Source organism: Staurois parvus, unplaced genomic scaffold (genome assembly GCF_062004578.1).
Source record: "Staurois parvus isolate SC_StPar_1 unplaced genomic scaffold, SC_StPar_1.0 ptg000564l, whole genome shotgun sequence".
NCBI lineage: Eukaryota > Metazoa > Chordata > Amphibia > Anura > Ranidae > Staurois > Staurois parvus.
The window spans coordinates 3,460,881-3,477,088 of NW_028318360.1; the positions used below are offsets into that span (position 1 = coordinate 3,460,881).

At 41.0% G+C, this 16,208-nt stretch overlaps 1 protein-coding gene across 1 annotated transcript in view; it reads left to right on the forward strand.

Annotated features, from left to right (window-relative positions):
* The window catches only part of GRK4 (G protein-coupled receptor kinase 4), a 327,280-nt gene that overhangs the window by 264,777 nt on the left and 46,295 nt on the right, over positions 1–16,208 (forward strand). Inside the window, exon 6 of the mRNA XM_089691556.1 lies at positions 6,253–6,345. Within this exon, the coding sequence (XP_089547682.1) occupies positions 6,253–6,345 (93 nt within the window). The remainder of the gene's footprint in view (positions 1–6,252; positions 6,346–16,208) is intronic.

Here is a 16,208-nt window from a genome sequence, read left to right on the forward strand (position 1 = left end):
TGTACCTCAAAGATTCCTATAAGTTGTTTGCAATGAGTATACTGCTGCATGAGATCCAGTACAAACTTTTAACGCTTTGTTCCAAATCCTGCAGAAATATTTCAAACAGCTATTTTAGAAACAAATGTGTGCATACACTGACCCTTATGCATAATACAAATAAATTGATGAGGGGCCCATAAATTGAAAACTGCCTAGGGATTGCCGTTGGGTTGAGGCTTCTTTTTTGCTTATCCAGGCATGTTTTACTCAATACAGAGTGCCAGATTCAACAGGGTAAAACGAATAGGACATATTAACGATAACTTGGTGATAAAGTGTAGCGCAACTTTAAAGCCCATGATCAGTGCCAGCAAGAGGAATACAGAGGCATGGAAGGCTGACCTGCCCCTCCCTCTATATTCCTTTTCCCAGCTCTTGTCTTGGACAAGTGTTTGGAGCCAGAGATGAGCAGCACAGTGGCTAAATAGTTAGTACTTCCGCCTGGCAGTACTAGGGTCGTTGGTTCAAATCCCAGCCACGGCACCTCCTGCCTGGGGTTTGCATGTTCTCCTTGTGCCTGTGTGGGTTTCCTCCGGGTCCTCTGGTTTCCTCCCACACTCTAAAGACATGCTGGTAGGTTAACTGGATCCTGTCTAAATTGTCCCTAGTATGTGTATGTATGAATGTGAATTAGGGACCTTAGATTGTATGCCCCTTGAGGGTTAGGGACTGATGTGAATGTACGATATATATGTAAAAGCGCTGCGTAAATTGATGGCGCTATATAAGTACCTGAAATTAAATTAAAATTAAACCGCTATCAATGCAGCCATCTCTTTGTTAGCTGTGTTGAAGGATGGCCATGGAGGGAGGTAGGACTCCTTGCCAACCGCATAGCTAGCCTTTTGCAGCACATAGAAAGATGGGAGAAGGTAATACATTTTGTCTCCTGGAATAATTTAATAAAATAGAAAGTATACAATTTCTTGGAAAAAAAAAATTGTAGATTTACAAGTCACTTTACTTTTTTAAAATAACAAACATGTCATACTTACCTGCTCTGTGCCATGCTTTTGCACAGAGCAGCCCTGATGCTCTTCTTCTCAGGTTCCCCCTGGAGCTCGTAGCTCCTCCCCCTGCTGAGTGCCCCCATAATGCAGCTTAGCCCGTCCCCTGCCTCTCTTCACTGGTTTGATAGACAGACAGCAGCCAATGGCTCTCTCTGCTGTCTCTGAGCCTATGAGGAGAGAGCGAGTCGCTGCAGCCATGCACAGGATCAAGATCTTGTTCAGGTAAGTATAGAGGGAGCCGAGAAGAGAGCAGTACACCGAAATTTTACTTTAATGCACAGAATGCATTAAGGTAAAAAACCTTCTAGTTTTACTGTTCTGTTCCTAGCTAACGATATGTAAAGTAAAACCAAGCTGTTGACAGCTTTTGTAGTCATAGAGGTACCTAATAGGATTGGTGATGATGAGTTTGACAGTTGAAGGAGGTATGGGGACATTTTGGGCAATCCACTGGGTTTCTGTAATTTGAAAAAAGGTTAAGAATCCTAGCTCTAGGTAGGGAAGGCAGAGTAAATTCTGGCCTTGAGCCTTTAAAAACAACCGTGCAATGACAGATCCTATATTTACATCGTCACAGGTTCCCTCTAAAGTGAACTTATGATAGGGGAAAAAATGACAGCAACCTCCTGGATGTCGGCAAGACAGGAAACCTCTCCACTGGGGGAGCAGATGGCAATAAAATTCTAACCCACCCCCTTGCTAACCAAAATATAAGTGTTTCGGATAGAGCTCTATGTTAAAGGCTCTGTGTCGGTTAGGGCTGTTAGTCCAAATATCTCAATGAGCAGAAATAAATAATAATCAGGAAAATCTAGCTACAGAACCATGTCAGACTAACATCTCTGCTTTCATTATATTAGGGGGATTTTGAGGTTCCTGATCGAAAGGGATTATGCTCTTCCTTTCAGGCTACAGATATATTCATAACTAAAGTAAACAAGAAATTATCATGTTTAACATTCCACTGTAATTGTAGTTGTGTGTAATACATTTCAGTATAATAAATAGCAGGGTTTCCATACAGCAGTTAAGAAAATAGAATTTGGTTTGCGCAACATAAATATATGCCTTCTTTACATTAATCCCGAGGAATGCACTTTGTAAACTTCAGTGTAGACATGTCAGTCTCCCACCCAACGCATGCTTCTCCAGCCAGTATTTCTGGAACGGCAGCACAAAAATATGTGCACTACATGTCTGGATATGACCCAAAGTCATTCCAGATCTGACAGATCCACTCTGTACATGGTGCTGCTATTCATTCTTTGTTAAATGACTGCAGAATAAAGCACTGGAAATTTCATGGGGCTCATGTATATATGGAAAGGGGGTATTGCTTAAGTCAGTCTGTTTCATTTCAATATATGTGCGGATGACAGCTGCACTCTATTTGTAACATGGTCATTTTTTTTTCTTTCTATTGTTAATTTGATCACAACTTTTTGATCACATCTTGTAGCAATTTTTAAGATAGGTGTGTATGCTGAAAACTTAGGGTTTATTTGTTGTGCATGCTCACATTGGCCTGGCTTGGCACAATGTAAGCATGCTTATGTCATACCTGATGTGCTTACAAATATATGTTGCGCTCCTAAATACTTCTCAAAAAATAATTAAATTATTACCATTAAATTAATTCAAATTATGATACAAATAACTAATAAAAGTGTATAAATACCAAAAAATATTTAAATAGATAGTTTCAACTAATCAATCTCCTCCAAATAAATATCAAAATAATTCCACATGAAATACTCCTCTAAAAAAATTTTTTACCAAGTGCTCATAAATCATCTATTAGTGACATGATGTACTTACTAATACCCTCAATTTCATTTATATTCATAATACCCTCGTTTAATATAATAAAAAAAATAGTAAACCAACTAATAACCCTCAACTAAATCCCCCATAAATAAAAATACCCAAATGCTCATAAATAATTAATAGTGATTAGTATGAATCCAAATATCATCAAAATAATAGTCCCATTGAATAAACAATTGTTTATATATAGTGACTTGGTGCTTGTTGTTCTTCTATTAGTGACTTTTGTGAATCCTTCAAATAGTGAAGATGTGCGCTCACCTCCTTTGATGCCTGCAATTAGGCTATACACGCTTTCGGTTCACTTTCCCTGGAACCTGCTAGACATATACTTTTGCTGGTGAAATAGAGAGATCCCTGATGTGCTGTTGGGAATCCGACAGAGGTTTAATTTATATACCATATTATTATTATTATACAGTTCGTTCAGCGCTGTATATTACAATGGGAGAAAGAACATGCGACAGTACAATAACAATACAATGCGATACACGAGGGGTTTGAGGGCCCTGCTCCTTGGAGCTTACAATCTACCACATATTTATGAATTATATGGGCATTTATTCCCCTAGATTGTAAGCTCGAAAGAGCAGGGCCCTTGAATCCCTCGTGTTCTGTTTTTGTTATTGTATTGTCTCATGTACTGTCCCCCACTATAATGTACAGCGCTGAGCAAACCTTTTAGAGCTATATAATACTGTATAATAATAATTTCTTTTAAGCATAGGCAACATGCGTGTATTTCCAGTTTGTCAGTCCTTTAATTGAACCACTTGCTTTCTTTATCTGGAGCCGAGTGCTGTCTGCTGCCCTTTTCGGGATCAGTTATAAATGAATACCCCTTGCCTGTAACATTTTATCTGGAATGCAGAGCAGATTGCAAGTTCTCTTCTGTGTGAATGGAATGTTTGCCCTTTACCTTGTCATGGTTAAGTTTTCCATTCTGTGCTGGAGGCCTGTGCTGTGAATGACGATATTGATCCAGATTACAACATATAGATAGGTAGATATAGAAACCATGCTGCCTGCTCACATTACTGAGGTCACTGGCATATTTGTATTGGTCATATGCCCATTGGTCTGGGAGCAGTACATTTGCAATATATAAAGACAGATTAAAGGGAAAATATCGTTTTAATGAGTGCATGTAGTTATAAAATATGCCAAAGTAATTTTTAATGCTGAGAATTTTTTAAACGCTTGTTTTCGCATACATTTATGGGGTATTTAATTTTGTAGATTCTTCCCGTAGTAGCGATCTATGTGTCAGAATTGGCAACTGTTGAAGATAAAATACAGAATAAGACACCTAGAAGGTATAGATTTGCCTCTGAAAAGTCTGAAAACTGGTTGACAGCCTTGCCATTGGAGAATAAATAGAGATTCTTCTGTGATTGCGTGGAATCAGAGCCAGGAAAGTCTTTTTGTGGACAGAGGGTATGTAGGTCTCAGTGGCCGCATGGGAAAGCTTTCTGTGCAATATAAGGAGGTTACAGAGGTGGAGGGACTTACAGCTATTATATGTACAGTTTTTCCTTAAAGAACAAGGCTGGCCATACACTATACAATTTTCTGCCCAATTTCCTTTAGATTTACCTTCAGTTATGTAGTGCAAGGGCCTGCCTAATTGCATACAACTGAAAGTGTTGTGTACATTTGACCTCATATTATATGTTTTTTGGTAAATCTGAAGCAAAGTTCTGAAGAAAATTGTATAATGTATGGCCAATCTAACTCCACTTTTTATAAACACAATCTCCTCTGGGTGATCAGTCTGCATTGCTGGGATTTTAACAATCTTTGTTGCAGATTCCTACCTTTTTCTGCTTTGAAGAAATAGCTATTTGTTTGACCATGTCCTGGATTCTGAAAAGAATGTTTATCAAACTATAAGCCATTTCGTTAGGGTTTGTGAGTACTTTAGCATGGATTTCTTAGAATTAAAAAAGACTTGCAAAACTATCGTTTTCCTTTAAATTGACAACAGTGGGGCAACCTGAGACAGATAGGGAAGTTCTGGTCATTCGCCTTCAAAGAAATATAAGAAAGTGTTAGTGCTGATAGAATATACATAAGATAAGAATGGATGCTAGAAATAAAATGATGTGGTATATGTCTAATGAAAAACTTGCTGCAATTCTTTCTGACAATTCCCACAAATATGAAAAAAATATGGTCCCATTGGATTTCATCTTTCCTTCCTCCAATCTTTGATAGATTCCTACTGCACTTATGATATACTCACAATTTCTTTTTTTTTTTTTTTTTTAAATCTATGTCAGTGGCCCTTATCTTGAGTTTTCTCTTCAGTTCCTCCCTCCATTTCTTTTGCAGAAAAATGGTACCCTATTGTTTTGGTTAGTTTCTCCTTTATTTTATCTACCAATTTATGTATATGACATACCCCAGTCATTATTCATGTCTATATTACTATAAATCCATTTATTTGGTGATTTTATCTTTCTTACTTTATGTATAACAATTGTATTTTATTTCCCCTATATTCTTAAACTAATAAAAATGTACTAAAGAAGAAACAAAAAGATAAATAACAGTGTTCACATGTATCAACTTATCATCAACCAATGCTCTGAACACTTCCAAAGCATTAAAAAAAAGTCTAAGGGCTCATTCACACAGGCGGTTGGGGGGTGGTTGGAGATTGACCCCTAGCCACCCATCTAAACTGGGGCATGCAGCAGCTCAGTGCTGAACACAGTTTTGCCATGGTGGGTCGCCATTTTTATGGTTAAAAAAAGGCAGTGAGCAGGTGATGTGTCATCTCCTCATTGTCCGTCAAACACCTTCTGAAAAGTGGTTTACAACAGATTGCTTTTCCAAGGGGCAGCATTTAAGCTGCACTTATTAATGAGCCCTAACTAATTAATTCAGCTATATTTCAGACTCTAAAATGGCTTCTGGCAAGCCCTGTAAAAGGTCGATAACTATTCATTCCATACCAGAGGCGGACTGACCATTTGGAAACTCGGGCACTGCCCGAGGGCCCGGGGTCATTAAGAGGCCCCATGAGATGCCCCTGGTTCCTTTTTCATAGGCTTTTTTGAGTTTGGGCAAGGACACAGGGGCCCCATGATCCTCTATTGCCCGGGGGGCCCCATGAGTTGTCAGTCCACCCCTGATCCATACCTAGACCTGCCACCTAACCTAGACAGGTGCTAAACTAGGCAATGCTTTCTTATTGGTGCTAATGTTGACTCTCCTTGCTGCGATATTGGTGATCACAGATGAAATGCACATGAGGCTAAGCAGCTGATAGAAGCTAACAAAATGTCATGGCAAATACTAGAGATGCTGCAAAGCCTTGAGTCTGAGTTGCCCCCTGAGTAACAGTTGTCATGTTTGCTTCTTGCAGAGTGGTTCATGACTATCTGAGTGGTGCACCATTTGAGGACTTTCAGGAGAGCATGTACTTCTCTCGCTTCTTGCAGTGGAAATGGCTTGAACGGTAAGTTAACTGTACATGTGTTGAGGGTATATTACTTTGTTTTATGTAGGCACGTGTGTGGATTTTTTTAATGGTAAGTCCACCTAAAACTTGTATTTCACTTTGCGGGAGAGTTTAAGCAGATCTTGTTTAATTAAAAACAAAACAAAAGCAATACTAGGCTAGGGTGACGACACTGGGCCTCATTGTGGGGTCCTGGAAAAGCTGAGGATACCAGATCTCAAAAGAATGAGCTCCAGTACTATGCAGAAGTGTGTTTGCAGCTTCAATGACATTACCCTCACCTAGGCAAAGTGACCAAAGACTAAGTCTAAGGTAATTATATTTTTTGTTTTTCTGATGGTGATTTTTTTTTTTAATTTATGTTTAAAACGATTGTTTCTAAATGCAGAGATGGTGGCTGCAGAATAGAAGATCCTTGACTTTTGAGGACGTTCAGGGAATCTATTGGTGAAATATCTGCACTTTAGTTACCTGGTCTGTTCACCTGTCTGGGCCATTACACAAGAATTTGCTTCCACTTCTCTGCAGGGTTTCTCGTTTATTTTAAAGTGGAACTTTACTCACAATCAACATTAAATGTTTTTAATCTTTGTGCTGGTAGTCTTCGTAAATAGATAGGAATGTACAGTATATTATATTTACTTATTTTAAACACCTAGGGAGGTGTTTTTCAAAATCATTTTTCAATAAATAAAGCATGGAGACATGGATGGATGGGTGAGTTTGCTTTAAATATTAAAAAAAATGAATTAAACTTGGTTTGTTTGGTTTTTGGTTTGTGGTGCTCAGATACAGTTAAGTTCCACTTTAAGTAGAGGGCTGCAGGTAACATATTCACAAATTCTAAACCCTCTCAAACCTCACCTGCCTATCCTGTAGGATGCTTACTATTTTCTCATTAGGCATGATCTAAGTGAGCTTGTGTTTCACAGCAGCAATATCAACCACAGAAGACTCCCAAGCCTTAGTGATTGATATTTTCACAGTGTAAGATAGAAAGGAAATTATTGTAAATGAGTCGGCGGGCTCATAAGGGTTCATTTGCTAAAGGCAAACAGGCTGTTCACTTTGCAAGGGAAGTTGCACTTTGCAAGGGAATTTTTCCCAGTGAATGTGCTGCAATTGCAATTTTGCAATGAATACCAATCACACACAAGATAAATGCAAAAAAAATTACTTTTGGCTGCACATGATTGGATAATGGAAGTCAGAAGTTATGGGAAAGATTTATTTTCAAAGTGAACAACCTATTTGCCTTTAGTAAATTAACCCCATAGACTTGAATTGCAAGAAGGAGCAATGTAGGACAAATCGGCAAAGCAGGAAGCAGAGCTTGCATATGTAATGAATACTTATGGCCACTCCCATGGCCCTATTTTATTGCAAACTATATAATCAAACAAGGGAAACAAAACATTAACATTCCGTGCAAAGGAAGCACCACTGATCAAGGGACAGAACAATGCTCCATTGAAGCCCAACATTCAACAACATTCAGTTGTTGATATACTGTATCAACTTGAGTCCTTTTTGTGTGGGGTACTTTCCCCAGTCACTAACCTTGTTCTCTGCAGGGCCACCATTAGAAATCATAGTTTGCCTGACAGCTTCCTCTTCCCCACAAAGGCCCTTTTTTACCCAGTAATCCTTTCATTGCTATGTCATCCCATTCTGATTCTCACCCTTCTGGCCACCACTTTATCTGGAAGACTTCCTCCAGTTAAGCAACACCCTATTCCCCCCGAAACACATGAATAAAGGACCAGTGTCCATCAAGGCCTAAAATTCTCACAAGCTCCCCACACAGGCAGCCACCAGCCCTCTGGGGGTCACTGAGATCTTCTCTCCTCCCAGGCCCCCTCTGAAATCATGGGGTTCAGTACCCCACCTACTGGACAGACCAGGCCCCCCTGCTTGACCCGATGGGGCCCGGTATTAAGGTACTGCATGTGCCCCCTTATCAGCGTTCATTGTAGTATTATATTTTCTTTCTGTTGTATTCTTCTTGACCGATGGCATTTTCCATGAAACGTTTTACCTGAGACCAATGACAATCTCTTCTTCAAGTAACTGACCATATTCTCTGTTGTAATTTTTACTGGATTTCCAAAGACTGGTTATGGAGGTACTGTGGGTGTAATTCCAGAGTGAATGTTGAAATGAATTTGTTTGCTGTACTTTATCTGTTTAAAGAGGGTTGGCCCACACAAGCCACCTATGGTGGACTTAGTCTGTCACAGTTGGGAGAAACTACTACGTGGTTCAAAGGCCTGGCTCTTGTAGAGGTTCCATACCTGTACTGTGCAATGTCCATATTATAAGAAAAACCATAGCACCTGGCATGCTGAACAGTAGAACCCTGCCCTGCTTATAATAAATTTAACAAACCAGGAAACTGAAACTAAGCATATAATAAAAAGGCAAAGCAAAATTTACTTTCTAAAGTGTGTTCAGCTTAATCAGCAGCTAAAGTTATAAACATATTATAAACCAGCCTATTTCCTTAGCAAGCAATTCAAATGTGTTATTGAGGATATCATTCACATCAATAGACCAATAGGAAGGCATGGTAAGATGTAGGGTCATATTTTGCTTTTACAAGACCGGTTGAGATTTGCCTATAACATCAGTGGCCTAAATCTCTGGATCTACTGAACCTTTTTATTTGGATTTCACTGAAAAGCTTTTACTTTACTTACTCGTATGCTCAGTTTGCATTGTTTAGTCTTTTTTGACCAGTTTACTTTAAGCTTATGAAATATCAATACCTTGGAAACTGTGTAGGTTTCTGTTGTCCAAGTACTGAACAGGTATCAATCAATCTATCATGATCTCAATCATGGTTCATGACGGTAATGGATATCAGCATAATGTGGTCTTGAATAATTAAGTGTGGATATGATCCTTTTACTGAGTTAAAGCCTTAAAATGATCTTATTGCCACCATAAAACAAATGCATGCCGCCAGTTCAGATAAGAGCCGAGCCATAATCTGAAATTGTTCCACTTGAATACATCATTCTCCAGGTTTTATAGTGTAGGACTGTGACGTCTGTGTTGTGTGGCTGCAAACAATGAGTGTTTTGCTCTAGTAAAGACCGCCAGACCTTGGACAAAAGCACTAGTGTTAATGATTAGATATTGTTTTATAGCACTTTGCTTTTACTTGAGTGTTTATTGAATATCACATGTGATTATTCAATAAAGGCATGCCAAAAGGATAATCCTGGTTGACAATCCATAGCAAGCAATGAGAAATTGTGTAAGGTTGAATCCAAGCAAGCTGATATTCAAAAAATGGTGGGTTCCAGTGTTCCATCATGAAAGAAAAGATTTATTCAGGTTCAGATCTGCTTAGCTGTGATATTCAGAGACTAAGGAAGAGTATAGTTCTCAGCAGGTCCTAATTTTTTTTTTTCTACCATTTTTCTTTTTCTTTTTTTTTAACTGCTAAATACTTTGAGTCTTTCTAACCCCCCCCCCCCCTTTCCCAACTAGGGTTCCTCCAAAGGTTGCTGTGGGTTCCTTGAGAAATCACTTCCTTGCAGAGAAGTTATTTCTGACACCATTGGTCTTTACAGTTACCTGTAAGGGGAGTATTCTCATTTTTTGCTGACCATCAATGTAAGGAGCATTCTTCCCACTGACCATCAGTGTAAGAAACATTCTTCCCACTGCCAAGCAATGTAAGGCGCATTTGCTTCACTGACCACCGGCGTAAGGGAGCGTTCTTCCCACTGACCACCAATGTAGGAAGCATTTGTCCCACTGACCACCAGTGTAAGGAGCATTCCTAAAACTGCCCACCAATGAATGTAGCATTTGTCCTATTGACCACTAACGTAAGGAGCAGTCTTGCCACGTACCACCCATGTAAGGAGCGTTCTTCCCACGGGCCACCAATGTAAGGAGCATTCTTCCCACTGGTCACTAATGTAAGGAGCATTCTTCCCACTGGTCACTAATGTAAGGAGCATCTTGCCACTGGTCACTAATGTAAGGAGCGCTCTTCCCACGGGCCACCAATGTAAGGAGCATTCTTCCCACGGGCCACTAATGTAAGGAGCATTCTTGCCACTGGTCACTAATGTAAGGAGCATTCTTGCCACTGGTCACTAATGTAAGGAGCATTCTTCCCACTGGCCACCAATGTAAGGAGCGTTCTTGCCACTGACCATCAATGTAAGGAGCGTTCTTGCCACTGACTATCGGTATAAGGAACATTCTTCCCAATGACCATTAGTGTGAGGAGCATTATTCCCACTGCCGAGCAATACAGGAAGCATTTTTTCCACTGACTAAGGTAAGGAGCATTCTTCCAACTGTAGGGAGGTGTGGATATAACCATAGCACGCACTTCCGCAGGAGCCAGCAGGGATGAGACATCGGTTGTTAAGGAGCTGGTACCCACCAGCATTCTACCAACCAGTAACTCATCCCTGCTGTAAGCAGCAGGAATGATTAATCAGTTGGTAAAGAGCCTGCACCGGCCAGCATCCTAACAATGATAGTCATCCCTGCTGTCAGCAGACAGCAGAATGTAAACAAAAGGGCCATCATTTAAAAAAAATTAGAGGGTGGGGTTCTCCTTCCCCAGCTTATACCAGACCCTTGGGATCTTTGGATTCAAATTTTTATAATAAAAATGAAGAAACTAAATTCTGTATTTTTTCATTTATTTAGCAATAAATTAAAAACCCAGCGATGATTAAATACCACACAAATAAAGCTCTATTTGTGTGAAAAAAAATCTAATTTGCATACAGTGTTGCATGAGCCATAGTAGCACAGTGATGAAATAAGTGCCCTGGTCATGAAGGGGGGTAAAACCTACCGGTGGTTAGAGGGGGCTTCTAGATTCTGATAAGCTACACCCCAGTCCCATCTCACTTGCTCTGCTTTCCCCCCTTTCCTGGCCAGCCGAGCTGCATTTTCTGATAAGGGTCTGTTATGGATTTTGGGGGGGGGGGGGGGGGGGAGACCCATGCCATTTTTTTTTTTAATGCTTTTTGTTTACATTTTGCTGTGAGCGGGGAATCCCCCGCTGACACCAGGATTGGTTCATCATTGTGCGGATGCCGGCTCCTTAACAACTGATGGCTCCCAGCAGGGATGAGTCACTGGCTGTTAGGCTCCTTAACAACTGGTGACTCATCCCTGCTGATGCCTACTGTAGGCTCCTAACAACCAGCACAAATCGCACACAAGATCGCATCAAAAATGCATGTAGATGCGCTTTTGATGCATTTCCACTGAAGTCTATAGACCACAAAGTCGTACTACATTGCACCAAAGTAGCACAGGACCCTTCCCCAAAGTCATATTGCAGCTGCGCTGCATTGATAAGAATAGGCATCGCTGGCACCAATGGTATTTTCTTTGTCATGCGATTAAGTGTGACTCAAGTCACATCTGAAATTGCATCAGCGTGAACCAGGCCTAACTGTGTCAGTGTTGTGATAAGTATAGAGGGTTCAGCTTACCCCTCCAGGTACACAGGAATCCAATCCAGATCACTTGGCGGTCTGCTGTCTTCAGGTACCTGGTACCCAGTGACTCAGTCCTCCTGAACAGGTCCTCGCATGTCTGTCAGCTCTGGTCCTCACTGGTTCTCCCTTGCTGTAGACACTTATGGCAATGGGTCATTCCAGCCTTGGTCCCAGCTCAGCAAACGACCTCTAGGTGACTCAGTCCACCAACTTCCTGGGCATGAAGAGCACAGCGATGTCACCCTGGTCTCCACACTGGCATAGATTCCCTGGTGCTATGCAGACACCAGCGATGGGTGCATGTGGCTTCCCATGTCCCATGATCCTCTTCCCTAGCATCATAAAGTCTCCTTCTCACAGGTTCACAGCTGCCAGGAGTGGGGGGCCCTCTGTCTCAGTGCAGCTGTAGGGAAGTAAAGGATGAGAGCTGGCTGCTGCATAACGCACAGAATCCCAGCTCTGTCACTGCTCACAATGTGGGGAGGGGAGTAAGAGAGCTGCACAAAGCCAGCAGAGCACCCGGCTACACAATACTAGATAAAAGAATAAGGAATGTGGCCATCAGTGTAATGGGGCCTTCTTCAATGACCACCAAGCCAGGGGGGCATTCTCCATTGCCCACCATTATGGAGCACTACGCTGATCGCCATTATATGTGTTTATTCTGTGTACTTGGTTGTTTGCCTGGAGTTCAGCTTTAAGTGTTTGCTTCTATAAGAAAAACACTCTATTGTTGGAGCTGGTGAGAATTCTGGCAGTAATGCGACCTCTACCAGTGCAGAGCAAATACTACATCTATTAGATCCACCAATAGTTCCACTAGGTTTCATCTGCTATTGTTATTAACACAGCAATAATAATAGCACACTTGAATCAAAACTGATGACTTCATGTAGAGCATTGTTGTTCCTTAATGGAATCATGCATCCGCTTCCGCATATGCACAAAACAATGTATGTATATTCTGTATATATTATCATTTTTTAATCCCATACATTTAATTGAGCACAGAACAGGGAAAACTGCAATGCATACAAAGTCCAATCAGCATGATTAGCAGTATCGTCAAACAGTCAATATCCAAAGATGTCCTTAGGGCTGATTTACACATCAAAAATGCATGAACAGTGTTTAACATTTATTCCAATTGCCCTAGTTCACACCAGTGCAATGCATTCCAGTGCAGTCAACAAAAGTAGAACTTGTTTAATTTTTTTCTGTATAAAAGGCATCTGGAACACAGGAAAACGCACCAGAATGCAAACATCCTCAACTGAAAAAAACGAGGGGAACAAAATGCAACGGAATGCATCAAAAACTCATCACAATGCATTGAAAACACACATGCAGAAACCCATCTGGAATGCATTGTGCGGTGAACCAGCCTTATTAAGGCTCTGCAGTTGACATCATTTCTTTTATATTCAAATGTAACTGTTTGTCTCCAGGAAAAGAAAAAATCATCCAATGCAGTGGGGCAGCCAGCGCTCTTCTCTTTTCCCTGACACACCAGCTAGTGGGCAATCCCCCAACGTCCTCATATACAATGCAGGTGTATTGGCCCTGCATTGTAACTGATGACATCAGAGTGCCTGTGACCTCCAGAGTGCTTAAAGTGGTTGTAAAGGCTGAAGGTTTTTTTACCTTGATGCATTCTATCACTCACCCTAATACTTACCTAAGCCTGATATTGATCCAGCAATGTGCATGGGAGCCATAGGCTCCCACTGCTGTCAATAATGGCCAGTGAGGAGGGAGCAGGGGGTGGACCTTGAGCTATGCTCTGTGTGTCAAAGACACACAGAGGTGGCTCAGGAGCCAACACACACGAGTGCCCCCAGAGCAAGCAGCTTGCTCTGAGGGACTTGGCAAAGGAGAGGGGCCAGACGCATTTGTGGGGGACCTGAGAAGAGGAGGATCAGGGCTGCTCTGAGCAAACACATTGCACAGAGCAGATAAGCATGGTGTGTTTATTATTTGAATTAGTTTTTTTTTAAATGAGTCGGTAGAACTACTTTAAGAGAAAAGGCTGTGGGGACCAGTTACATAGCAATTGTGTAGCTTGGAGGGAGCCTGCAGGAGCGTTCAATTTGTTGGTTCTGTTACAAGGTATATGATTGGTGGCTGCAGCAATTATGGCTTTCTTGAGAAGATAACCCTTTTAGAAATTTTCATTAACCATTTCCATTTCCATTGCAAAAACCTGACAAATGCATTGTGGGTTGAAGAGGGGTCCAGGTCTAAATTCCAGGTCTAAATTAGAATAAAGATCTTTTTTTGGATTTTTTAAAAGCATACCTTTTAGGTAGGTATGGCCCACAAAATTTGCTGGACTATCTGGTTAAACTATCTGTTTTCCCATGTGTGAGATGGGTGGGTGTTCAGCAAGATTACCACTGTCAGGGGGCAACCTTGAGACATCTAGAGAAACATTGGTAGTATCTGAGATTTTGGGCCAGAGTGGCCATATGGAATTCGAGGCAAAGGAAAAAACAAAGAGTGGCTGCAAAGACCAAGAAAACATGTTACTAGATAGCGAAATAAATTCCATCAGTTGGCTTTGTTTCTTATCCAGACATTACACGTGGTTATAGTATAGCGGATGATCACCTGGGTGAAGTTAGATTGAACAAACAGTTGGCACACACTCTGCTTCCTGCTTTTAACACAAAGCCAATTAGAGGAAATACAAAACAAACTTGTTTGCAAAAAATACAGCGATAAGACTGTGCAGTCGTTTTGCCGTTTTGTATGGGTTCACTTGCCTTTAACAGACTTGGTACATCCAGGTCCCTATATTGCAATATTTACTTGAACCTTTTTAGGGATCTTCAGTGAGCAGTAGAAGTGCCTGACTCTGTCATGTCTGCCATGAAGTCTCAGTTCTTCTGGTGCATTCTGTATAATATAAAAGAAAACTCAATCAGAATAAGAAGGTCTTCTTATAATGGTTGCAGTAGGAAAGCACAGCAAGAATCTCAGAATTTGCCGTTCGAGTACCTGAATAACAAATAAACTAGTACATCACCTCTCCAGTATCGAGCAATAACTGCAATTAAATGGTTCCAAAGGCTTTGAAGTTTTTTATCTTAATGCATTAAGATAAAGACCCTTCTGAGTGCAACTCCTTGCCCACCTTCCCCTAATATCTATCTGAGCCCTATCTTGATGCAGTAATGTGCATGAGAGCAGCAGCTCTCCAGGATCTCTCTTTCCTCATTGCCGAGAACGGGGGGAACTGAGCTGTGCTCTGTGTGTGAATGGATAATGTCCATTCACAGGAGCACAGGTTATGAGCAAGCCTGCTGGAATGCCCCCATATAGGAGTCTTGCTATTAAGGGGAACTCGACGGGGGTGGGGGGGGGTGAAGAGCCGGGGGTGGGGGGGTGAAGAGCCAGGGGTGCTATAGGGGGACCCAAACGGAAGAGAATCAGGGCTGCTCTGAGCAAAACCATTCCATAGAGCAGGTAAGTATAACATGTTTGTTGTTAATGAAAAAAATATCACTTTAAGCTAGACCGGCTCATTAAAGTGTAATGCTGGCCATACACGGATAGATTTGCAAAGAATATTTGGAGGAAAACTCGTACATTAAATGAATTGAGGAATATTGTTCACAAATTATCTTGCTTTTAGCATTCAATTTTAAAACGAATGGACTTTCTGAGCTAAAACCACATACACTATCTGAAAATGTGTACGATCGAGAAACGTTTTCTATCTTGCTCCTTCAAATTTTCCCGTCACTGTGGTAGAAAATGAACATTGATTTGACCCCACTAACCATTAGAAAACCTAATTAATGTCCTTTAAAACAAAGATTACTTTAGTGTGGTATTTGGAAGCGTAAAGGGCTCATTTGGACTACTGTGGTCTTTTGCGGAGCATGAACACGTCTTACATCGCATGTTAACGTGAGTTGTGTTAAAGTGAACCTCTGCCAAGACTGTGCACAGTGCAGTAATTACGTGTGCTGAACAAGCAGTAAAAGCACTTTATTAAATTCACCTGTTATTCATCTTCAAAGTTCACCACAAAGGCACTGAAATCAGCTGAAACCTTTCTTCAGAGTCTTTGTTATGATCTTTGAGGATCTTTAAGAATGAATTACTTCACATTACAAGTAGCCAGAGAGGCCAGTGAGGGCTTGTTATAAAGCTCTTACTGCTTGTGTAGCACTACCCCCTTAGGAGTTGCAAAAGATTTGGGTCCCCCTATAGTCCTGCACAGCCAGACAACATGCATTTTCCTCAGACGTGCTTTTCAGCTTGCATGCAGGAAACAGTAACCAGTCCTTGAGTTTTTTTTTTTTTTCAGTTTATTAGGGGTATTGGAACTTGGATGGGGTTAAGGGATACATGGGATGCCCA